The 27,766-nt window shown below is 35.2% G+C and overlaps 1 protein-coding gene across 4 annotated transcripts; it reads right to left on the reverse strand.

Moving 5' to 3' along the window:
- Positions 1-3,480: 3,480 nt before the first annotated feature.
- On the reverse strand, positions 3,481-26,909 carry LOC148609968 (DNA damage-regulated autophagy modulator protein 1-like). Of its 4 annotated transcripts, none has more exons than XM_088541621.1 (10): positions 26,645-26,909; positions 24,151-24,345; positions 14,206-14,259; positions 11,621-13,497; positions 10,555-10,709; positions 9,391-9,559; positions 8,373-8,434; positions 6,967-7,146; positions 5,874-5,918; positions 3,481-3,886 (listed from the first exon to the last, which is right to left on the reverse strand). In XM_088541621.1, the coding sequence occupies exons 4-9, from the start codon at positions 11,829-11,831 to the stop codon at positions 5,886-5,888; spliced, it is 810 nt and encodes a 269-aa protein (XP_088397747.1). In that variant the 5' UTR covers positions 11,832-13,497; positions 14,206-14,259; positions 24,151-24,345; positions 26,645-26,909; the 3' UTR covers positions 3,481-3,886; positions 5,874-5,885. The 4 variants fall into 4 exon arrangements, with proteins under 4 accessions (XP_088397747.1, XP_088397745.1, XP_088397746.1 ...); XM_088541619.1 differs by having other exon boundaries at positions 11,621-11,688; positions 26,645-26,908; XM_088541620.1 differs by lacking the exon at positions 26,645-26,909 and adding an exon at positions 26,174-26,334 and having other exon boundaries at positions 11,621-11,688.
- Positions 26,910-27,766: the final 857 nt, after the last annotated feature.

Genomic DNA, 27,766 nt, shown 5'->3' on the forward strand with positions numbered 1-27,766 from the left:
ATAATATACATGTATGACATGTAACACCTACCAGTACACATAATATCTGAACTGCCAGCATCACTAGGAGAAGTAGTTTAAACGGTAACATGTTGAACTACACTGATGGGCAACTCCTGGTTTGGGACATGTATCAAGGTTGGTATAACTTCTTCAGGTTCTGGAGATGAACTTTGTGAAGTGTCTGAAATGGAAAGAATATGATACAAACTACTATATATGCAATGTTCAGGGAAAATATATGTACACTGTACAGTGGACCCATGCATATAATATTCAATTTTTCACAAAACAGTATTAATTTAAATTTTGAAAATCAATATTTGTTGACTGAAGATGCGCAAAATTTCTCCTTTTCAACATAAATGTATGCACAATTCCTGTACATCTGTAAGTCATATAGACCTCCATCCATTGACAATTTTTTGTGACTTTCATTTCAAAAAAAAATCTACAAACAAAAAAAAACAAACAAAAAAACGATCATTTAAAATGTACAATTTTTGTGGGTTTATTGATATTTGTCACAGTAACACAAGTACAAAGGTACCAAGGTGGGGGGGGGGGGGCTTGTTTATATCCAAGAAAAAATATTTTGAAGCTGATTTTTTTGTGAAAAAAATAATTTGGCTGCAAAAATGAAGAAAAAAATATTCTGAGAAAGGATTTCTATATACATGTAAAATAATTCTAATTAAAAAAAAAAAAGAATTGTCGCTATAAAAAAATTTTTTCTGTGTGTGCGCAAAAAAAAAAATTAAAAAAACAAAAACCGTCCCCCCGTTAAAGTTAAATGGTACGGTCCCTTATATTAATGTTATATATGTACACATGTGTAAGTTTATTGACTGAGTTTTCATTGGTGTATGTACATGCAAAGATTAAAAAAAAGATTTCTCAAAGATGCATCATTTAATATATGACTTCCTTTCTCATCATCAGTGCTGTCTGAGTCAGGTACAGTATCTTCGTTGTTGGCAGCAGAATTCGAAGCAGACAAGACTGTTGAATTTGTCCTCTTTGAAATGGAATTAGTGCTTCCAGAAACAGTCTCTATTTTGTAGTTGTTCTATGGAAAAAGTTCAGGTATGCAGTGATTTTCGGATCTGTAGTTGCCAATGAAATGTCTGGTGCAAACTCTATGATAATACAGAGGCTCATAGTCATTGGGTCTTTTGATCATGGATATCCATTTTGATCTCAATCTAGGCTCCCTTTTCTTGGTTGAAAACGGCTCAAAATGTACGTCAGCCATCCATGGGTATTTCTTGATGTTTTTCAGTTTTCTCGTATCCGAATTACAACCAGGAACGACACACCAGAACTTGCTTTTTGACTCCGGTGTACGTCCATGATGTCCCACCATTTTGAACGAAAAAAGTGCCTAAATTTTTTTTACGTGTCACATGATCCGAGTAGCGTAAAATTCGGATCGTATACAGATCTAGGAAACGTCCTATTGATACCACCTCAATTTTTATTTCCATACTTCTCAATGCTTGGGTCGTTCTGGTTGTAAAATTGTTTACATAGCAATTTGTCTTTGATCGACGGGTATGTGTTGTCTAGGGTAATAAAGTTTCTTCTAAATTTTGTGATATGGGTATTTATGTTCGCGGGTATTTATTTTCGCGGAAAATGGTCAACCGCGAAATCCGCGAAAATAAGTACGTTTACAGTACTTATATATATAGACGTAGTAGATATTGACTATTTAAATGTACATAATGGTTTCCGATCATACAATGATCTAAATAAATGCGCGCTATTAATTCCAGTCTATTTTTAGCTGTTGTAAGGGAAATGAGATCAAATTATATTGAAATATGAAAGTTACATTAAGAAATGACAGAAGGCATGGCTGAGCAAAATAAAATTTGAATAACAAATAAAAAGTAGCTCCACTTTAATCTCGGATTTATTCATTGATGTCAAGAAAAGAATGATGAAAATATTTAATTACTTGAATGTTTGAAATAATATTTGATGGCTAGATGGTAGGACGAAACACAAACGATAAAAGATATCAAATTACTTTTTTTGTTTTTGTGTGACGTCTTTTTATCTTATCTTCAGTTCTTATGTGTAAATCTTTTTATATCAGGTTTGCTACATTGTGTATGTAGATCGTCTATGTTTCATATGTTCATGTTTATGCCACGTTTGGCGGGGCTTTGACGTATTTGAATCTACTGACTTTTCTTGTTTTGTTTTTTTTTTTTTTTTGAGTCAATTAATAGACAAAGTGATTTGATAAAGCAATCTATTATCTATAACTTCTGTTTGCATCACACAAAACTAATTAAGTAGAAGTCTTCATAGAAGTCAGGCAGGAGGTGATTCATACATGTAAAAAAAACCACCAAATTCACCCTTGATGTTTAGTTCAGAAAGAGTTACAGACCAATAAACCAGTGTCAGTAATTGTTTTTAATTTGGTGTGATTTGACTGAATTTAGTGGGAGATGAATATGTAGTTTTGTCATACTATAGACCATTATAGAAAAAGTATATTACCATTGTGTTACTGTTGCGTACTAACAAAATTCTCGAACTGGTATGAAAAAACTCCAGGCAACAGCAAAAGAAGGAATATAACAAATGGTTATATAGAGGCATAAACCGGGAAGTTGGAAATTACCACTATAGCCCTGATATCAATTGTTTCTAATTGTAATTATATGAAACATGACTTCACTTAAGTACCAATCCTTATAAAATTCAAACATTACCAATAGTAAAGTGATTCATGGTGCAGAAAAATCCACTAAACAAAGGTTGCTTTTTCAATCTGCATATGCTTTATATTTACATAACAATATTTATTTCTGTATTCAGATCTGTACCTTTAAGAAAATCATACATTTATCTCCCACTAAAATCAACCAAATCAAACAAAATCAAGAACCATAACTCTTGCAAATTTCCAATTTCATAAAGAATCTATGTAATTTTTATCTCAAAAGCACAACTTCCCATTGAAGAACTATGACTGATTATGTGATCAGTAACTGTTTCTGCACAAGGAATAAAACTGATTTGGTGGGTTTTTGACATACATGAATCACCTTCAGTCTGATTTTTATAAAGACTGCTTCTTAAATACTCATTGGACCAAAACCGTCTATAGGGAACAACTGATCAATGAAAATGTATAAGGTTCGTTTGCCAGGCGCGTAGCTGCCGTTAGGCAAAAAAGCTTTTGCCTGCACTTAATTTTGCCAATTTTTTTTTAGATAAAATACATCCAGGAGAGGCATAAATGATGCTCTAAAACGCTATCTCCGCAGAGCTTCGGGGGGAGCTTCGCCCTCCTGGACCCCTACCAAGGCTCCGTCCTGGACCTGCTGGGGGCCTTAAGCGGCCCCCTGACTCCATGCCGTAATTTTGCCTACAATTCAATTTGACTTTAGCTACGCGCCTGCTTGCAATAAAAATAAATATTATATCATGAATAAAGGCATTCAATATGTTAGCATATCAAGAAGTTTTATCATTTTATTACAAAAAGGTTCATTATGTAAACAGACACAATATTGAAAACACAAAACAATAAAATAGTAGTAAATTAATAACAACATGCGGTTACACAAAAGAAACACTATATCTAGCACATGTAATGTAAATGTAATGTACATAGACTGATAACAAGAGTCTTTATAAACAGGTTTATAACTTTGCTTTATAACAATTCATTTAAAGTCATTTTCACATAAAGAGTGACAACAACTACCAACACACGTGTCCTAGCATTAATATCATCATACAGAACATACAGAGTTCCCATAAGCTTAGCAGTTCACTTCGACGATCTTCATCACCGTAGTCGTCGGATGGTTTCGTCGTACAATCTAATACCCATTGCTTAAGATTGAACTCAAACAACCTGGAAAAAGAAAATATAAAAATAATTGTCCAAATCAATTCCAAAACAACATACAATTACTCGTCGTGTAATATTTGTTAATTTTTTAGCAAGTTCTCCTCCCTAAACACTTACCTTCCTCCTTCTGGAAATGAACTTATTTTCTACCACATTTCTCCTTTATTTATTAAACAGATATTTCCGATCATTTCAATTAAATATGTTTCCCCTAAAGAAACAATAAATATTAAGCATGGTTCAGCTGCATAAAACCGCAGAGATAAATCGCACAGTTAAGGCAAGTATTTGCACAACATTTAAGCTTGAAAAACAAAAAAAGAAAATGTGTAATTAAAAGACCGAAGGGCTGAATGACTACATGACAGCAATTTAGCTGTAAACTTAACTATACAAGAGCAATTAACTTTAATTTTTATCAATGTCCTTAACAAAATGACAATGATTTTTAACCCTGTCTATAATTTAAACTAATGATGAGGATGGTGCATTATAAAAATAGGAGATGTGGTATGATCAGGCAACGAACAATATCATGTTTTTCTTTTTTATTCTACAAGTGTGATCGTAGAAATTGGAAATCAGGTTGACTCAAAATCAGTTTGACAGGTCTAAGAACCAAAAAATAAATTTTTGTTGACCTAAAATTATACAGTGAAACCTGCAATAACCGAATCTTTACGCTAGGTTCGCTACATTGTGTATGTAGAGTACACAGGTATTCGGTTCACACAGAGGTTCGGTTAAAACAGGGTTTCTCTTCACAAGTGGGTTCGGTTCACACTGGGGTTCAATACACACAGCGGTTCGGTTTACACGGGTGTTTGGCTTACACATATGTTTGGTTCACACAGGTTCGGTTTACACGGGTGCTCAGTTCACACAGGTGCTCGGTTTACACAGGGGTTCAATTCACACGATTATTCGGTTCACACAGGGGTTCAATTCACAAAAATGTTCGGTTCACTCAAGAGTTGGTTATCACAGGTGTTCACACATTGGTCATGTTTACACAGGAGTTCAGTTCACACCGATGTTCGGTTCAAACAGGGGTTTGGTTTGCACAGGAGTTCAGTTCACACAGGTTCGGTTCACACGGAGGTTCAGTACACACAGGGGTTCGGTTTACTCAGGTGTTCGGTTCGCAAAGGGGTTCAGTTTACACAGGTGTTCGGTTCCCACAGGTGTTCTGTTCACACGGGTTTGGTTCAAAGATGTTTGCACAGGAGTTTGGTTCACATAGGGTTCGATTTACACAAGTGTTCGGTTAACCCAGGGGTTCAGTTCACACAGGGGGTTCGGTTTACCAATGTTCAAAATAAAATTTAGTTGATTTAAGGAGGTCGGCCTTGGGTAAGGGACATAACTCTTGAATCAGTGATATGTTTGTATCCAATAGTTGTGTAATTTACAAAGTTATCTTCCTTAATTTTGAATTCTACAATAAATTCTTTATAATATTTATTTCCTAAGAAACAAGGGCTATATGAAAAATTACCTGTTAATATGTGTTTAATATAACATTTTAAACAAAATATCAAAAATAGTACAGAAATGTTGGCTTTCCAACCATGTATCACATTATGCATGATTATTATCTGGAGTGATATTTAAGTACATACACAAAAAGAATGGCAAATTTACAAAATGCATCAATTAATGCACTAACCACTAACATAAAATAAGGCATTGTACTGCATTTTCATATTTTGGGGGCAAACATATATAAAAACGTGTTTGAAAACCTTCGTTTTTATATGCTTTTTTTCGGTCCTAAAAATTCGTTTTAGGCAAATTAAATAAAAAATAAGAAAAAATATGCATTTTTTCCTATGTATATTATCAGGAAAAATATAAAGAATTGTAAGAAATCTGATTGATAAACCAATCCATATGATAACACGCATTTTGAGTTAAACCTTATCAATATAATATTCCTTGTATCATAATTATGCAAATACTGTGATGTTAGTATTTAGTTCATATCTACCTTCCATTCAGATTAGGAATCATGCAATGCCATATCTACTGGGAGCTGGAAAATGAAATGATGATAGATGATGCTAAAATCTGGATCTTTTTAGATTAGACTTTTATTAAATGCCAATCCATATGAACTTCAGACCATGCCAATTGTAAAGGTAATACAGATGCGGAAAAACCCATTAACCAAATGGTGCCTTTCGGTCTACATACACCATGTTTTACGTAACTATAGTTTTTTTTCTGTCTAAAGCTGTATTAAAGTGAAAGCCAATAATCTACCACTTAATTCAACGAAATCAAGGACGATAACAAAAATGCTTATTTTATATACAACCTTAGGTGCAACAACCGAATGTCAAACAACCTGTGCCTGAATTAATTATCAAGTTATTTTGTTGGGTATTTGACTTGCATGTATGTCTGATATTTATAAAGTTTGAAAGTATAAAGCCTTAAATGCAAAATCAAAAAAAGGCTCCGGAATTCAAACTCCATCAACAGAGAATACCAGATACTTGTTAACAAAGCCCTATGAAGGGTGCAAAATCTACCAACAGCTTCCATTGGAGACATACCTAGATCTGCATGGTTATTAGGACAATATACTCAATTAAAACTTTCCTTTCCTTTCATATCAAAATAGAAAACAAAAATAGTCACATAGTAAAATTTAGTATTTCCCTTAGTGATACGCAATTACAATTGCGGTAGTACTTGATGGAAGTTAAGCAATCTAGGAAGTAAAGTTTTAAATTTAAACGCAAAAAAAGTTTGATAAGAGGATATAACAACAAGTTACACTAGACTTCATGGATGGTCAATTTAAGGGGGTAAAATCACAACGTGTGCTGATAAACTTTACCAATGTATGTGACTCTCATATCAGTTGAGTTTCCCTTAACGTAGATGTGTTGGTCGAAAATGTTACTTTCCTATTTATTTTAGTATCTATGTGCAAGTCTTAGTAAGAAACAGGCAAAATGGCAAAAAAATCTGAAACATGCAAGAATGGTCATACTATCAAGTGAATTCAAAATCTACTCCTCGAAGTTGACTATTCAAATGCTGTAAAGAATACGTGGCATAACAATATCTACCTGTCCGTTTTCTGATTCTTCATCTCTATATCTGTCATGATCTTCCTCCAACTGTACGATTATATTTATTTCACGCAGTTCTTTAAAACAGCTGACAAACGTCATAACGAAGAACATTATAGAGAGAGCTAACAACCACTCCGTTACTGTTGACAGAAGGAAAACACCGCGCAACTTATCCTGAAATGATCAAAATACTTGAGATAACTCTTGTATTTAACAATTTGGAGGCGTTAATAATGGATTTGATGGTCGCAAATTGAGTTAACTGTCGACGCATAAGTCAGTAAATTGATATACACGTGTGGCTACAAAAATGAGATAGTCAAACATGGAGTTTCCGAAGATATCCTTAATAACTACTATATTTTTTCGGTCTATGAAGAAATAACAGCAATTACGTGGTCCACTAAATGATCCGTGTAGCAGGTCATTACGAGCATTGAGGTTATTTCAAATAGACCGAAAAATATAACAGTCATTCCTTATAATTTAATTTAAGTACGTGTATCAAAATTCAAGAGTAAATAAAAAAAAGGTTTGATGACGTCACAGTCATTATTTGGTCTATGAGATGATGAACGAAATTGTTTATCCAATCAGATTCCGTGTCACTTCTACAATCAATTATAAAAAGATGTAATAAATGTTGTGTTAGAATTACAAATATGTCCAGTTAAAACTACCGGGTGTAGTTGACCGAAATAATTACATTAAATGAGAAAACATATTTGGTTTTATTGTAAACGTCAGTTATTAAATCATTTATAAAAATTTAAAAATAAAATGCCTTAAACTTGACTGCTAAGGTATTCCAGGTTAGCACAAACTTCATTTCAAATATTTCACAGCTAGTTGGAATAGCCCAGTTCCAATTTCAATACAAATCTAGGTAGTCTACATAGCTCTCTAGTAGAAACCTGTCCTACATTATACCACTGTGTCCTAGTAAATTACCACTGAACACATGCGTATTTTGGACAATGTCTTTTAAGTTTGAACAGCTGTCAATTATGATGACCTTAACTTCTATATTATACCATCCACCAGTATGTTTGGGTAGCTTATACAATGTACTCTACACAGTGCCCAAAAGATAACACAGAGGTGTTTAGTGGTAATTAACTAGTACACACTGGTATAATGTAGGGCAGATTTCTACTCAGTAGCCTACTTTTGTGCCTAGATTTGTATTGAAATTGGAACTGGTCTATTTCAACTCGCTGTAGTAACTGTATCTCTAGGAGGCTAAATGCAGTATTGAGTTTTATAGGTTTACTTGTTTTTCGACAATATTTTTTTGTTCTGACTTATGATACTTTATCACTACTTTACTTAAATTATGACCCCAGCCTCTCTTAGCCCTAATTAAAAGTAAATTGCTCTATTAATGTACTTAATCTTACCCATTTTGTCCAATCTGGATGTTTTTTCCTCATCATTTTGTAGTATGTTTTTGATACACTGACTACATTCGTTAAGGATAGATATGTTCTGGTACTAATGGCAGTAAGCATAGGCGAAGCATATGATTAACGTTGATAGTCATCCTAGGTCAATCCCGTAAGATTGGAAAAAGTACATGGGAAACAGATATTTGTATTGATTATGGGAACTCATATTGCTATTGTTTTTGTCTTTTTGTAAGGTGTCTTGTTTTTCTTATCTACAGTGTTTATTAGTAATTACTTTTTTATTCTGTTTGCTACACTGTGTATGACGATTGTCTGTGGTTTTCATTTTCACGTTCAATCCATGAACTTGGATTTTGATGTATTCGTATCTGAATTATCCTACTGTTGACGCGTATTTTCCTAGCAAATATACTAAGAATATATTTAAGAAAGAGAAACTAAAACAGTTAGGACATTAACTAGATTTTCATATTATTTGGGGATGAAACAAAAGTTTAATTTAAAATCCATTATGTTTTCATGGTATTTTGGCATTTCTTGGGCGAATCCTATCGGGCAAAATATATTATGGATACGTTATTGATGGACGCCGCGGTTGTAGTGTAAACCGTTCAGTTTTTCTCACGTGACGTTTGGTGAAGATTTCAATGTATCGCATTCTTATAAAATACATTTTCGGAAAACTAATAAGCGATTTCAATTGAAAGAGTAATCAAGGGAACCAAGGTTATAGCGGTAATCAAAAGAATGTAATCCAGGGACAAAGACCAGACATGGAAAACAGACATACACAACATAAAGTAACTAAAATCATACATACAAAGTAACAAAAGTAAATGAGCAACTCGGACTCCACTAAAAACTGGGAGCATGGACCAGGTGCACCGGTAGTGTAAGTGTCCCCTGCTTTATGCCATCCACTACAAAAACGGAATTATGACACATACTTACAACTAAATTCACGGAGATCAAAACCTAAAGTTACTATAACAGTATTACTAAAGGATACAAAGAATAAATATTATACAAGACGCAACTGAATTAATGACTTGAAATATCAACTCCCATTTTGGCCTCTTTAACTTCCACGTGAATACAGACTGTAGCCAAAGGTAGCCTACTGCAACAGTGAAACACAGGAATGCCCCTGTGTAATGTGGCGGTTTCATTGTGTCTACCTGAAGTATATTAATAAAAAGAAAATTATTAAATGTAAGTGTTTGTAAGAATAGGGAAAAATGGGAAAAATCAGAAATATGCATGTCAAAACCCACCGATCAGAAACATGCATGTCAAAACCCCACTGATCAGAAACATGCATGTCAAAACCCCACCGGTCTGACACTGTAATATCACTCAAGGATACTTTCTCAGTTTGAAAAGACCATTATTTGATCACTGCTTTACTGGCTTTGCTCAGAAACTTTTTAATAGAATGTTAGAAAAATAGAGTTTTTTGAGAGAGTTATCTGCCCTTGAAATGTTCATTTTTTTTTAGTGCATTTCAATGAAATAATAACTCAATGCAACAAGATGATATTGAAATAATTGTCTTTTTTCCTTGATCCTGATGGTGCAAATAGTCAATTACACTATCAAAATGGTGTTTTTTTTTGTCATGTCATGTTTCACCAACTGCCTGATTCTTACAGAGACTAACACTTAATATTTACATAAACCTCTGTAATATTGTAGTATTTCAAATACTATGTTAACTACTTCAAAGTATCAAAATATTTCTCAATTTCCAAGAAAAGTGCTAAAAGCTAATTCAAATGTTCACTTTGAGTGAAAGTATACTCCTAGAGTTTGAATAAAATATATATAAAGAATATAAAGTATATATAAAATTATTCTATATTTTGTAAGTTGTCGTCAATTGAACTTTGAACTCCAAATAAAAATGGATCAGATGTAACTACCGTTGTGTGTTTTGATGAACCTGTTTTACTGTTTGTTTGTTTGTTGGGGTTTAACGTCCGAGCAGCAATATTTCAGCTATATTACTGTATAAAAAATTAAATAATTTTAGGCTTTATCTACAAGGGACAAAACTATTTGTACCCATTTGTGTGTTATTAAAACAGAACTTCCCAACTGCATACGTCATTTTCAACGGATCGATCTTGAGCTATTCATGTGTCATAATATCTGTTGCTGTGCAACTATTTACCTGAAAACAGGCCACAAGCAAAAGTCCAAGTGATGACAACAGCGCCATAATGAGGCCTGCAATGTTAGCTTTTTTCCAACGTCTAGTATATTTTTCCTTTTTTCTAATCATCTTCTCCCGTAGAAAAAGAAATCTCATTTCTGCATTGGCAGCCACTGTAAAAAATAATAATGACATTAACTGTAATATTGTTTAAATTCAATTTGTAGTATGTCCATTCGGTGATTCATGTTTACTAAAAATAAACAATCTAATACAGATCTAGAAGTGCACATTAAAAAATGATTTGTATATACATAAGTATACTAGTTAGTATTAGAATAGGCCACTGATCATAGATCACTTACCAGTTACAAATCGAAAGTTATTCGCTTGATTAGCTTTTTAAATGGAACACTTGTCGATTAAACTCCCAATGTCTGACCAATGATTCCTGTTCAAAGTATGATCGATTAGTGATTGGTTTGAAAAAAATAGAAATGAATTGATGTTGTTGCCTAAATTATATTAAAATGGACTTTAAGCATATGGAATTATTCCTGACTAGTAAGCAAGAAAATGTGGTAATTGATCAATAATCGATAAAAGTCGATCACTATTTACTCATAAAATCCATCGATCAATTTTTTTAGAGTTTGAGCGATGTGTTCGATTATCAGAACTTATTGATCGATTAGTGACCAATAAGTGATTGATGATCAGTTTGATCGATTAGTCATGTCGGGTAATAGAAACCACGTTATTAAAACCTTCATTTGCAGTTTTTTTTTCATTTACAGTATGGAAGAGTAATCAAGGGAATCAAGATTCTAGAGGAAATGAAAGAAAAGAATGTAATCTAGGAATAAAGACCAGACATGACAAACAAAAACACACACACAACAAATGAAATAAAATAACCAAAATAATACATACAAAGTAACAAAAGTAAATAAGCAGACTCCACTAAAAGCTGAGAGAACGGACCAGGTGCACTGATAGGGTAAGATTCCTCTGCTTTTCTAGAAACACTCGCTGAGTTGCTCATAAAAAGTAAAATCCGGGGTAGACGAAAGAGGTTACTTACACATGATAGCAGCAACAGCCACACAGAATGTAAATATTCCACTCTCTGGTTCTTCAATACCTGTGTAACTATACATAGAAAATACAAAACAAAATATAAAAATACCAATCATATATATTGCAAATTTCGATATGCCGTACACGTGATTCAATGCATCAAGTCTACAGAAACCGCAGGCAAAGTAAGCAAGGAATATATATACTACAAGCATATGAAACCGCAGGCAAAGTAAGCAAGGAATATATATACTACAAGCATTAATTCAATAGTTTTTTTCGTCAATAAAGTTGTGAATCTAAGAAAGTCCAGACCATAATCTCCGAACAATAAAGTCCGAACATAAATAAAGAATCATAGAAATATAGCAAAACAAATGGTCAAAAACCCAAAAGAAAGCATTCATTTCGTTATATTAGTTCAAGTCTATAAAGTAACCATGCCTTGCTGTTTATATATAGTTCATGTCTATAAAGTAACCATGCCTTGCTGTTTATATATAGTTCAAGTCTATAAAGTAACCATGCCTTGCTGTTTATATATAGTTCATGTCTATAAAGTAACCATGCCTTGCTGTTTATATATAGTTCATGTCTATAAAGTAACCATGCCTTGCTGTTTATATATAGTTCATGTCTATAAAGTAACCATGCCTTGCTGTTTATATATTAGTTCATGTCTATAAAGTAACCATGCCTTGCTGTTTATATATTAGTTCATGTCTATAAAGTAACCATGCCTTGCTGTTTATATAATTGTTCATGTCTATAAAGTAACCATGCCTTGCTGTTTATATATTAGTTCATGTCTATAAAGTAACCATGCCTTGCTGTTTATATATGTCCTTATGTTTTATATAATACTTTGACAAATATAGTAACTACTTATAAATCTGAGCAAAACTTCATCACTGTAAAACATATATCCAAATAATTTTCGGGCCAATCACTTTTCGTAAGCTTGTTAGTCCACCGTGGAAATTATCGAGCGCTTCACAGCTTAATTCGAGTGTTCATAATTATAGACATCGATGTCGAAAAATAAATTTTGATTCATCTTTTTAATTTAAAAATGCTTAAAGTGTTGAACAATTCCGCAAATTTATAGGAATTGTAACGATTAAATGTAACCCAGTAGTTTCTCTCCCTTGGAAAAGCAATGTCACCCTTGGCAATACACATTGGTCACTTTACTTTTCTCTGGTGTCATACCCCAGCAATGTACATAAAATTATATCTCTTACTGTGGTAAATGAAATGGCCACAACTCTGTCAAAAATAATCTGATGTAACTGAAATTGAACTTAATCCTTCGAATAATACAAAAAATCAAGTATTGCAAGCCACTTACATACGGACATGCAAATTTTAACAGCGGACAAAACCAAGGGACCTAACTCCATTAAATGTTACGTGATCAAACGGAAATTAAAACGTAAATGGTACCTCATCTAAATCTAACTACATTCATTGTATCAAGCGACTCTGCGGTAGGAGACTTTTAAGAACACATTTTGTTTTTAGAAAAAAAAATACTTCTGGAGCTAGAGCCAGTTCAAGAAGGTAACTACTTGTGGTATCAAGCTTTTTGAAGGAATACTACTTGTGGTGCCAAGCTTTTTGAAGGAATACTACTTGTGGTACCTTATATAGCTATCTTGGAAGGAAAACTACTCGTGGTACCATAGTAGTGCCATAAGTATTTTATTAGGAAAACTACTTGCGGTGCATGAAATATGTAACTGTGATGTTTGAAATAAGTCATGCAACACTCATCATCTCAATGTACCGAGGAAAACCAAAAGAGGAAAAGCAAAATGTTCACGACATATTTTACCATATCTTTCATTTTTTGCATTTTTAAAAACGGTTTCCTATCTCCTATAACAGAAAAAAAAGTTTTGTTTTAATATGATCTGCAGACATACTGTAAAAATACAGTTAGTTCAAGCAATCAAAGTAGCATATATATAAACCTTAAGATAAAAATACTGAGGAAATCAGAGTCTAAATACAAGTTAAGGAGGTAGACCTAGGTTAAGGGAAATAACTCCAATGATTTGTAAGAGTTGTGTCCCTTAACATAGGTCTACCTCCTTAAGTCAAGAATCATGCAGCCGATGATATATTGTAAGTCCATATTTTTACATGTTAAAAAAGTAGTGAATCAACATACGATACATAGCTAATTGGCATTTTTATCATTTTTCCGACGCAGTCGGTATATTTTCGCTTTTTACCCTTCGACCTTAAAGACGCTCTTCCATAGAAACGCAAGTCACCTGATCGCAACTCTGTTTCCCCTTTGGCCAAATACTGATAACTTAGTGGCGTTCGAAAACTTGAATCGAAATTGCGTGGCATGTGTTATTTCCTGAATGTAATGTAGAAAATTATAAAATTTTACAATTTTACGTCGGCCATCTTTTTATAAAAGATAATACTTGTTTTCTTTAGGTGTATGACTCTATGTTTAAGTTAGCTGTGCCTATATTTTTTAAGCCTGGTTTACTCAAGTGTTTTGCCATCCCATTTTTCTTCCATTTTCGAACTATTCATTGTATACAATATTACAGGACTAATTAATACCTTATGTATGGGAAATCAGGAAATGTGTGGTTCTGTGCTACGGCTAATCCGTACCTGTAAAATAGTAATAAAATTCTGATAACATTAAAATGTCAACCCCATCATACAACAATGCAGATGGAAATAATATCAGATTCTTCTACAAAACGTATTTTATTTTATTACGTTCTTTCAGTACTAGTTACTTTTTACTAATGATTCAATTTCTCAAAAGACCACGTTTTTGTTGAACGCAAAGTAACAATCGACAATAAAACAAATCATCGTTAAAGATCAACATGACATTTACAAAAACAATAGATTATGTTGTATAAATATCTTGAAAATTAAAATATTTCATTTAATAAAAATAAAATCTTTTACTTCAGATTTAAATGCAAATGAACTTTTGATGTGTCTTCCAAATGACTGTGTGATGCGTACAGTTTGTGTGTTGCGGTGCACCCCAGCCACACCATTGGCTAGCAGCTTGCTGCGAACAAGGAAGCCGAGTGCGTAAGTCTTCCTGCCAATCATTGCCTCTCCACAGTAAGACCTATGTGTCCCCAGATATGGGGATCCTCCTCGAGGTGGTAGATGGTAACTGAGATCTTGCGGTCTCAGGCTAAAACACAAGATCTAGGAGGTGACTAGGCCCCGAAATGAACGGCATGCATGGCCTATCGGTGTGTGGATACGCCATGATGCCTGCAAACCTAGTCCACAGCTATGGGTTAAATAATATCACTGCCTTATGATGGGTATTGGATTACCAAAGGCTATGGGAGCAAACCCAGACAGAAAAACTGGTTGGGTGCAACCATAAGCAGGGTAATGCCAGCATCTACGGGAAGGACAACCCGGAGAGAAAAACAGGCCCACCAGAGTGGAGGTTTGGCATGGGGCTAACAACCCCATCCTAGAAAAAAACACCCTGTTACAGAAACCATAACAAGAAATATGAATAACTCTGTAAATGGTCTTACTGAAGACTCTAGCCAAGAAGACACCATTGGCAGTATGACAGCTTCTAGTGAAAGCCAAAACCAGGAAGCTAGAAAACAGAAAAAGAGCCAAAACATAAGATCAAAGTTGGAGCTTGGAATGTACGTACCATGTATGAAACTTCCAAGTCTGCCCAAGTTACGAAAGAGATGAAGCAATTTAATATAGATATCCTCGGTATAAGTGAATGTAGATGGACAGGATCAGGAAAAATGAGACTGCACAGTGCACATACAATTCTATACTCAGGACAAAAAACCAATCATGTCAGTGGAGTTGCTATCATTATCAGCAAAGAGGTAGAGAAAACATTATTACAGTGGCAACCAATAAACGACCGTTTAATAACCGCAAGATTCAATGCCAAATTCTGCAAACTGACCATTATAAAGTGTTACGCTCCTACAAACGAAGCGATTAAGGAGGACAAGAATGACTTCTATGACCAGTTACAAGTTGTATTCAAATTCCTCAACATGATATGATACTTGTTACTGGAGATCTCAATGCTAAAGTAGGATCAGATAACACCAATATAGAACAAGTTATTGGAAAACATGGTGGTGTAAGAAATGAAAATGGAGAACAACTCGTTAATTTTTTGATCTTACCAACAGATGTATAATTGAAGGCACTGTCTTTCCACATAAGAACATCCATAAACTTGGAAGTCACCAGATGGGAATACTGTGAACCAAATCGACCATGTGTTAATAAATTCAAAATGGAGAAGATCCCTTCTAGATGTAAGATCCTTCAGGGGTGCAGATGTTAACAGTGACCATTATCTGATACGAGCAGTAATACAACTTAAACTTAGGAAAACACCGAAACAAGAAAACATCAGGAAAAGGTTAGATATATCCAGACTGAACATCCCAAGTCAAAAGATCATTCAATCTTGCTCTACGTAACCGATTCAGTGTTCTTGAAAATTTTGAGAATGATAATATACATCTCATAAAAGATATTTATCTTGAAACAGCTAAAGATACTGTAGGATACCAAACTAAGAAAAATAAGAAATGGCTATCTGAGGAAGCATGGAAGAAAATTGAAGACCGTAAGGACCTGAAAAAGAAAATCCTTAATTCCAAATCATCAAGGATACAAGAACAACTCACAAACTGCACAGGTCAAAGACAAACAAGGCAATACATTGACTACCGAGGAAGAACAAGCTATACGCTGGGTAGAGCACTTCAAAGAAGTTTTGAATTGCACCGATCCAACATCTATAGCAGATCCAACACCAGTTGCTGAAGATGCCAACATAGATACTGATCCACCAACTTAAGACGAAGTGCAAAAAGCCATTAAATCGCTGAAGAACAACAAAGCCGCTGGAATTGACTCAGTGCAGAATTACTAAAAGCTGATATCAACACTTCAAGCAGAATACTTCACAACCTGTTTACAAACATCTGGAAAAATGAACACATACCACCTGACTGGTCGAAAGGTCTTATTGTCAAAATCGCGAAAAAAGGAGATTTGCAGAACTGTGACAACTGGAGAGGAGTAACATTACTGTCAGTCCCAACCAAGTAAAGTATTTTGTAGCACAGACCATGCCTGTTTACTACTTGTAGTACCAGATACTCCATACAACACACATGTCCCAGTACTCTTAGGTACCAACATCCTTACACCACTGATTGAGTCATTGAAGGAACAGCATGGAACCAGTTTTCTACAGACATGCCACCTTAGAACACCTTGGTATTTAGTCTTCAGAGCTATCATCCTGAGAGAAAAAGAACTTCAGAGGAATACCCATGTCCTAGCTGTTATTAAGAATGCTGATAAGAAGGCGATTACCATCAAACCTAACACATCTTGCCAGATCATGTTTTGTAGGCAAGGAGATGCCTTATGTTACAACGCCAGCCATGCTGCACCCATCTAAGCTACAACAAAACCACCCAGACCTTGAAGTAGAACCAAGACTTGTACAGTACCAATATAAGACCAATGGGAATGTCAACGTTCAGATGGCCAATGTATAAACAAGAACCATTGTTATACCACCACATGCTGTATTATGCAAACTTCAACCACTCAATCAACACCATCTTCAACATCTGCACTTAATTTGATTGAAATTACTAGAAGTGACTTGACCGAAGACCAATTACAGAAGGGAAAAGAACTGATAGAGAGTTTCGACGACATCTTCGCTAAGAATGACACCGACATTGGAAATACAGAAGTAAAACATCGAATCGACCTGCTTGATGAAAGGCCTTTTAAGAAGAGGTATAGGCGAATACCACCACCCATGTATGACGAAGCGAAGGCTCATCTACAGCAGTTGCTGTCGAACGGTACCATCAAACCATCACATAGTCCCTGGACGTCCAATGTAGTCTAAGTACGCAAGAAGAATGGGAAGTTAAGGATGTGCGTCGACTACAGAGAACTTAACCAGAAGACGAAGAAAGACAGCTATGCCTTACCCCGAATTGAGGAACTATTAGACTCCCTAGCCGGCAATGCCTTCTTTTCAAAGGTCGACATGAAAAGTGGATACCATTAGGTGAAAATCTTGGAAAATCATAAGGAACGAACGGCCTTCACTGCTGGACCACTCGGATTTTATGGATACAATAGAATGCCCTTCGGATTGACCAACTCGCCAGCAACCTATCAACGGATGATGGAACAGTGTCTTTCGGATCTTCATCTCCGAATATGCTGCATCTTTATCGACGACGTCTTTGGTAGGAACTATTAAGAACACCTAGGGAACCATCAACTTGTCTTCGACAGAATCCGACAGCACAATATGAAGTAAGCACCGGACAAATGTTCATTTTTCAAGAGGAAAGTTAAATGCGTCGGCCACATCGTCTCAGAAGAAGGAGTCGAAATTGATCCTATCGAGCCCAGAAGATGTCAGACGCTTTTTAGGATTTGTTGGATACTACAGGTGGTTCATCAGGAATTTCAGTACCATCAGCAAACCATTGACTAACCTGATGCCCATCCAAACATCCAAGAGATCCAAGAAACATCAACAAAAGCCCTGGACCTGGGGAGTTGAGCAGGAGGACGCTTTTACCAGACTGAAGGAACTGCTAGTAACAGCACCAATCCTTGGGTATGCCAACAGTAAACTCTCATTTGAGCTCCACACCGATGCCTAGGGTACAGCACTAGGAGCCGTGCTTTATCAGGACAAAACAGACGGGAAGAAGGTCATCAGCTACGCCAGCAGAGGATTGTCGAAGTCAGAACAGAGATACCCACCACACAAGAGGGAGTTCCTGGCCTTGAAGTGGGCAGTTAGTGAGAAGTTCCGGGACTACCTGTTTGGAACCAAGTTCACTGTACTGACCGACAACAATCCCATGACGTACGTGCTTACCTCGGCTAAACTTGATGCAACAGGACACAGGTGGTTGGCTGGATTGGCAGCATTCGATTTCGACATCATCTATCGTCCTGGAAAGCAGAATGGAGATACTGATGCGTTAAGTCGCCTGCCTTTTGACAAGACAGACACAGAAACCATCTCTGAAGAGTCCGTCCAGGCAATTTGCAACTTGTCCGTCCAACCAGCATATATAGAGAGTTTAGCCATAGACCCGTCATCAGTACCAGCAGATGAGGATGATGATATACCAGATAACATCGTAGACTGGACAAGAGCACAGGCAGCTGATCCCAATATTGGACAATTTGTACAGTTTGTGAAGGAAGGAAGAAAACCCACTGTAACTGAAGTTGGACCAACACCACTACTTAGACAGTTCGATCGCCTTCAACTTGACAACAACATACTTTACAGGATTGTACAGAACGATGACAATACCATCACCAAACAACTCTCGGCACATGTTGATATCGTACTGAAAGCACTTCATGATGATATGGGTCACCCTGGACAGGATAGAACTCTGGCACTTGTCCGTGAAAGATTCTACTGGCCCGGCATTGACAGACAGGTTGAGGAGTGGATTAAGCAGTGCGGAAGATGTATCCGTAGAAAGACACCGGACAAACAGAGAGCGCCCTTGGTCAGCATCATGACGCAGTTTCCATTGGAACTTGTCTGCCTGGACTTCCTGTCTCTTGAGCTATCTAAAGGAAGATATCAACATATCTTAGTGATCACCGACCACTTCACTAGGTACGCGCAAGCAGTTCCAACTCGAAACCAGACAGCGAAAACCACTGCTCAGGCTCTCTTCGACAACTACATCGTCCACTACGGTATACCACAGCGAATTCATTCTGACCAAGGAGCCAATTTTGAGAGCAATGTCATCAAAGAATTGTGCGCCCTTACCGGAATGAAGAAGTCCCGCACTACCAGCTACCATCCTATGGGAAACGGAATGACCGAAAGGTTGAACCGCACTCTACTTGGTATGCTTGGAACACTGGAGCCACACAAGAAATCCAACTGGAAGTCATATGTAGCACCACGCCTACAACTGCACCAGACATGAATCTACAGGAGTATCTCCGTTTTTCCTGATGTTTGGCAGAAATCCCAGACTACCGATAGATGTCGCTTTTGGCCTGCATAGGAATAGGAAGAAGCCTACTGGCAAGTATATACAGGATCTACGCGACAGATTGAGCCATGCTTACCAGTTAGCAGCTGAAGCTTCCCAACAGGCACACGCCAGACAGAAAGACACCTATGACTCCGATGCCCGAGGAGCTGGCGTCAGGAAAGGTGATCGTGTGCTAGTGAAAATAGTTGCTCATGAGGGAAAGCACAAGTTGGCAGACATCTGGGAAGAAACACCATATGTGGTTACAGAACAGCATAACCCAGACATCCCAGTTTTCACTGTCATTAGGGAAGATGGTATAGGTAGAACACTGACTCTACACAGGAACTGGTTTTGAGCGGGAATATTTTTTTTTGTTCTGGACACTCTAATGAAAACTATTGAAGAAAGAAAGCCATAATTTATTTCCTTTGAACTTCAACATAATTTGACTAAATCTAAAGTCTGTGGAAGATTTGATAATGCAATGAAGTTGAGTTTCTTTCCTTACAATAACAATTACCTTAATAGTTATTTTAATCATCTGTTTTGTGGAAATAATATTGTTTATTAATTTACAATATTTGATTGATTGATTGATTAGTGTGTAAAATGTGTGTGATCCTGTGAATGAATGCTAAAACCTTATAAACAGATATAGATAAAGTATGAATAACAAATAATCGATAACAGTAATATTGAGGTAATAATAATATTATATTTTTTGTAAATAAAATAATAAAATGGTTAAAATTCAAACTTGTATACATAAACTTATAAGTAAAATTGAGGTGTTACAGATTGACAACAGTATAACTATTTATAAACTTAAAAATACTTAAAAGATAAATTATTTATTAAATATTCTAAATCAAGAATAATAACTACGTTTTCATATTTTTAGCACATTAGTTATTATTTTAATATTGTTTCTTATATTGAAATAATATGTCTTTCCTATACATAATATGTATGTAACCCAATTTTAATCGTGAAGCTTGTTACTTAATTATTGTAATTGTTATTTCAGGGCCTTTTTCGTTTGTAAAACATATCCACATATGATGAAATAAAGAACCCTGACACTCAGATTACTTGTTTATTTTATTGGGAATTTTGGACCAATTTTACACAATCACTATTAACAAAAAGCCAGTAGAAACAGTTGAAAACTTCACATATTTAGGCAGCATAATAAGCTCTGACAACGACACAAAGAAAGACATCCAGGCAAGATTATCGAAAGCTCGAACTGCCTTCGCCAGGTTAAAACATGTATGGAATACAAAGGTATACAGCAAGAGAACAAAAATACACATATACAACAGTAAATTCAAGCCAGTGCTGTTGTATGGGTCAGAATGTTGGCGCATCATTCAGAGGGACTTGTAGAAATTAGAAGTTTTCCAAAACAAATGCCTAAGAAGAATCCAGGGTATATTTTGACCAGAGAAGATAACAAACGAAGATCTGTTAAGAATGTGTAAATGCCATTCCATTGCAACAGACCTAAAAAAAAAAAGAGACGCTTCAGATGGCTAGGCCACGTGTTCAGAATGCCAAATGACCGCCTGCCAATAATTGCCCTACCATGGACACCACCTGAGAAGAGGAAACCGGGCAGACCTCGCACCACCTGGAGGAGAACAGTGCTGGCAAAGCTAGAAGAACTTGGTTACAGCCTTGGCGAAGCTCAACACATGGCCCAGGACAGAGACAAATGGCGGGATCTTGTTATGACCTTATGTCCCACTGGGGATGAAGAGGATAGGTGAGGTGAACTTTTGATGTTCTTAACATCTCCACGAAAACTAATCCAATCTTTGATGGTATTACAGTAAAAAGCATCTACTGAATGCCAATAAATCGTTAATACTCGGTCATTTCCGTGTAACTATCATTTGACTTGAACGGTTTCAAATCATGAAAACTAATACAAACAATAAACTACATTATCCCATAAATTTCAGAGGCCGTATATACTAGTAATTATTTGAATGCATTACGTTATTTATGACACCTGTTTTAATCTTCTCTCTGTGATTTTCACTTTGTCTACGTAAAATATATAATTGTGTATTTGTACAGCTTAAAATCACACGTCAGTTTTGCAGGGTTGGGTTCATTTGGTTGTTTATGACCAGAACTAAAACTTGGGAGTTTTTTGTTGTCCGTCCCGCTAAAAGCTCAAAAACGCTTGCACCAATTAAAATCAAACTTTGGGAAAGTTTAAAATATCTATGCATAATGGTAAGCTCTGTTAAATGTTTTGAAAAATTCTTATTTTTCGTTTTAAAACACTTGCAGCAACTTGCAAGATACGTTAAAATTTACATGTTGATAGTTGATCAGTATGGTTGTACTCATACTATTTTGTACGTATAAGACTTGTAAAAGTATTAATTCTTCTTCGTGCACATGTATATGGAGGATAGGTATAACAAATACTTAGCAACTTAGCAGTTAAGTGAAAAGTTGATTATTTATTGTTGTTGCCTAAGTAACAATAGACACATCTATCTTGTCAGGGGCATCAAATGTACTTTCTTGTTTCTATGTTAGTACTACTTAGAGTGCTTTTTTTGTTAAATAATGTGTCTACGTAAAGTGTAAGGGCATCACTTTGTACATCTGTTTATGTTGTGATGCTGTTTCGTCATGGAACTTAATATACACCATAGTTTATAAAACCTCCATTTGATACGACGTACATGTACATGAAGGACCTATATATTTTTGTTTTGAGTGTCAAAACAAAGGACATTCTGGGCATCCCATTGCCGTGTAAATATTTGCCCAAGACATTGAGCTTTGACCTTCATGTATAAACACAGAAAGTAAAGAATAAATGAACGACTCAGACTCCGCTAAAAACAGAAAATACGTCCAAGGTCCATCGGCAAAGTAGGTTTAACGTCCTCTGACTTTCTAGGACCACCAACCGATTTGCCCAGATTTCAGTTTCGGGTAAATTAAAACGAAAAAGGACCAAGGATGTTGATGAATAATCAAGGGAACCAAAGTTCTAATGGAAATCAAAAGAATGTAATACAAGAACAAACAGACATGGAAAACAGACACATACAACAAAGAACATAAAATAACCAAAAATACTAAGTACAAAGCAACAAAAGTAAATGAGCAACTCGGACTCTACAAAAAACTGTGTATGGATCAGATGCACCGGTAGGGTAGCGTCCTCTGCTATTCTAGAAACACTCGCCGAAATGCTTACAAAAAGTCAAGTCCTGGGAAGACGAAAAAGGACAGCAAAACTAAGGTACAGATGAGTTCAGTTCTAACCTCTCAGGGGAACTGTCAAAAGAGCCGCCTCGAGAAGAGTTCTACATGTGTCCTAGTGCAGTTCCAAAGCCATCTCTAATGACAGTTCCACTAGCAGAACCGGCTCTACAAGAACAGTTCTACTACCTACTACTAGAACCAGCTCTTCTGTCAGTTCTAGCATGCTAGAACTGTCAGTAGAGCTGGCTCTAGAACTGTCTGAGAACTGTTCTAAATTTGTCATAAAACTGTTTTTTTGACAGTTTTAGGACAGTTTTCTGAGAGGTTAGAAATGATCTCATCTATTTATATAACGAGAAAGTGTAAGGAATGACAGACTGCAGAGTAACGATTTCCTTACCCATTCTTATTTATAATGAAAACTATGATTAGAAAACATACTGATATAGGCGAAAGTAACGTTTATCTAAGTAGACTACTATTTAAAGTGTAAGTTATGTAATAACTAAACTGCATAACAGTGTCCTTGAACTTGTTGTTATTCCACTTCCCCTTCCCGGAAACAATTCAACTACAAGTCAATAGGTTACACTATATAGATAGCTCACTGCAGATAACTTTATGACATTTTGTGGAAATAAACATGTTTTTCCTATAAGTATATATATTTTTCAAAACCTTACAACATTATGGAGATCCATGAAAAAAGATAGATATTCTTCATTATTTTGTCATGAAAATCTGTAGCCATGGTAACATAATAAAAAAAAAACATATCAGTTTTCATAATAAATTATGCGTGCATTCCTAAAGTTAATGGTCAAAAGATAGGTTTTCCGAAGTATCTGACACTTTAAACTGCCAGAATAAGTTAGCGGGCATGATATTACTGTAAAAAAGGTGTACCTTTTTCTGCTCATTTGTTCATGATTTTGATTTTTACACTTCGTGCGAAATTTTGCATTTTTGAAAAACCAGTTTTCAAGGGCAATTTTGCGTACGAAATAGTGCACCTCAATCCTATCTAAATAATGCAACCTTAGTACTTTTAAAAAGTTCGGATGTACGAAATTCTAATTCGTGTACTTTTTAAAGTTCTCTGATTTTGATAGATACGGAGAAGAACTGGTATAAAATAAGCGTAATCGGGGCTATATCATACTATGACCCTAGCAAGTAAGCAATACAAATACCAGTTTACCATACTTACGTTGTTCCAAAAGAAAACCATATCCACACATTTGTCACGATGGGCAAAATCCATATCCACCTTCCCAAGCACCAGCTGGCAGCAAAGAACATGATAAATGTTTGGATTGTTCTTCAGTGTGTTCTGTATAGTACTGCAACCCTAGTAACTTCTTTATATCGTCATAAGCACTGAAGTCTTCATATACAGCAAACTCTATGCAAGGAATATTCATTGCTAAGTTATCATTTACCGTACACTATATCGGTACAATACTCATTTACATTATGTATCAAGTACATGTAAATAATAATATTTATATCTTAAAATCAATCATAAAAGAGAGTTCTCATACATGTATCTGATAGGTAACTGACTTACATGTATGAGAAAGACTTTTGTCTCAGCAACAGAATAATTGGCCGGATCATATCATAAAGTGTTTGATAAACTTTAATGAGTTAACTATTGCATCATACTTAACACTACACATATCGTCGAAAGTTGTAAATACATGTTAAATTTATGTAAAAAATGAATCACGAAAACTCTATTTCATCATTGTATTACCACGGGCTGGCCATTTATGTCCCACTGTTGCATTGTTAAATAGCGGCACAAATGGTCAGCCTGTGATAATACGATGATACAACGGAGTTTCCGTAACTTATTTCAATTCTAATTGGTCTTGACTATTTTGGAATAGACGTAACCTATGAGTTGCACGAAATGTTGGTCATATGTTTATTGTTTTTTTTACAATGGATGTGGTCTAAAGAGCTCTGAAGCACGTCATATTAGAATATGTAATATATTCATAGTGGATTCAAATCGATGAAGTATTTTTATACTCCCATTTTGTTTGGGAATTTTCAGTAGTGCAAAATTTTTAATTCGACAGAAACACTATATTCATAACTATAACTAAACGCCAAAGCTTTAGGAGAAAACAAGAGTTTCTTGATAGTAAGTTTTCTAATAACCATTATGAAAAGTTGGTATTATAACCATTAGTCCAGTTTCTTTCCCTTAAAATTGACAATTTTGTAATCACGCATCGTCCGTCGTCACGTCTCTACAGATGTGTACCATAACAAGTACTGAAAGTTGGTCTGTTGTTATCGTTGTTCTTACTAAGTAGGATTTAATTCTGTTCATTACACTAAAAGAACTTTCTGCTGTGGCTGTAAAACCTGGCATAGTTAGGACAAATATGATAGCAGATATGTTCGGACACAGGTTTTTGTTTGTGTTTAGAAGTGTGTTCTGGATTGTCTTTAGTTCGTTTCTGTCATCATCCATCAGGTTTTCCAACAAGCAATTACTAGTCTCGGGCATAGGGTTAGTAGCTAAAGGCACAGACTAGGGGTATCCATGTCTCATCCGTTACTCCTCCTACACCACAGAAAGGGATTTACTGAAAATGTCCAGGAATATTTATTACGTATTCCCTTTGTGCGCCTCTTATTTTACATTTTGATCAAAATCAATAGAGGTGTCACATTGTACAATATATGGATATAAAGGGACTTCAATCTCTTATCCGTTACTCTTCCTACACCACTGATTGTAACTTAATGAAACTAATACATAATGATTCCCATTATTTTACTTTACTTTACTTTACATTTAATCCAAACAACTGCAGTCCAAAATGTGTATGTTGTCGAAAAGGGAGTGCGGGAATCAAGTCAGTGAGCACTGCTCATATTTTTTTCTAATTTTGTTCTATGGGGTTTTCCTTTGGATACATGGCGCAAAGAATATGGTGAAAGGTAAATGAAGATCGTGCACGGGCAAATGGAAATAGATTGTGTATACATGTACATGTACACTAAGTACATTTAATATTATATATAACATTATATTCTGGTTCAGTGCTTCTAAAAATGCTGATTAGTATTTTATTATTAATGCCTCCTAGTAGGATTACGTACTTTATTGTTTCACATACTACATATTGGCTAATACGTTTGAAAATCTATTTATAAACAGAAAAACTGCAAGTGGTTGCATCCCTTTGATAAAGATATGAACCACTTACCTGTGGACTTAAACAATCGATCAAGTGCAGCATCACTCAGGTGTAATGGATAAATAATGTATAAAGAAATTCCGCATTTCTCTGAACAAATATTTTCTACAACGATTGTGAATGGTTTAATGGTCGTGTTGATCTCCAGAAAACCGGAAGACAATTTCTGTACCACTCATAACTTGGCAAATTAATTTATTATGATAATGATTATTTACATGTCGAGAGGCTAATCAGTAATGTACATGTGAGCTTGACCTAAACAAACATAGTTTACCATTGATTTTCGTTATTATCATGATTATACATGTATATGTGGTGCCTCGGTTGCACTCAACAAACTTTAACTAATTCGATCAATAGTCTAGACTTAACGTATTAAAATATAACGGGTCAACTAATAAGTATGAAACACATATAACAAATAAAACGAAACAAAAAGTAGTGCGAATGTAAAAAAAAGACATTGCAAAGGCTTACCTTTGTGAGAAAATGACAACTATTCCTCCAGGTAAAACAACAATTACACAGAATCAATTGAAGCGTGGGAAGAGAACACAGTGTTCAACTACGCACGAATATTAGTTGAATGAAATGGTTGTTAACGTAAAATATAATCGCACACGTTGAGTCACTGGAAATTTTTGGTAGCACTTCCTATGTAGGAGGAAATTATCTTCATGTCATACACAAATTCCATAAATCAATTTGTGATATAGCGATATCATCAAAAGTTACTTACAACTACCCCACAAAAGTGAACTACTCTTTAAAACTAATATTCGACCAAAAATACAAACCGAGAGGGCAGTCAACTCGCAGTGTTAGAAAAACTCGCTTGAACTTAACCCCAAGCATAAATTTTACTAAGTTATATATTCTATTTCATGTTTTATTTAATTTATTTATTTTAGTTATCCCTAAAAGTTATCGTTTATATTACTCAATTAACATATTTTTAAGTTACAATCAATACATCTTAATCCAGATCCAAAAGTCCATTTGGTGTCATACATAACATGCCATGACTGTTTTCTTAGTTTCTTTCTTCTTTTTCTTTTGTTTGTGTCATTGTTTTGTTTTGTTTTGTTCTGTTTGTTTGTTTGTTTTGTTTTGTTTTTTTTTTTATTATTATCACTTTTTTGTGAGACACTTGGGTGCAATAGTTATACGGAAAGTGGAGGACTCAAGGGATATTGCGGAGGGTGACCTCTTTTGAAAAATGTTGTTATCTGGCAAAAAAAACTAATAATAGCCTCGAGTCCTAGATCCGCCCATGATGTGCATATTTCAGAGTTCGGTCTGAGTTGGTCGATTCCTTTTCGGTCGTGATTTATTTGAAAAGATTTGTTTTCTTTCAAACGATGTATATGCAGCAAAACTAAACAGCGATCAACAACAGTTGAAGAAATCCTACAATATATACTGTATTAGAATGTATACGTACTGTGATGGAACGGTTGTGTAAAAAACAACAAATGTACAGAAAGAGCTATTCTTGAAAATAGAATATCAAGTAAAAAAGTAAAGACCAGAGTGATAAAATGGAAATATGAACAAGAAAAAATCACTAAGAAACCGGAAACACAAAAAGACGTGGGA

The sequence above is a fragment of the Perna viridis genome, chromosome 8 (assembly GCF_037379345.1).
Source record: "Perna viridis isolate PV_CMFRI_1.1 ecotype Kerala chromosome 8, ASM3737934v1, whole genome shotgun sequence".
In the NCBI taxonomy this organism is placed as follows: Eukaryota; Metazoa; Mollusca; class Bivalvia; order Mytilida; family Mytilidae; genus Perna; species Perna viridis.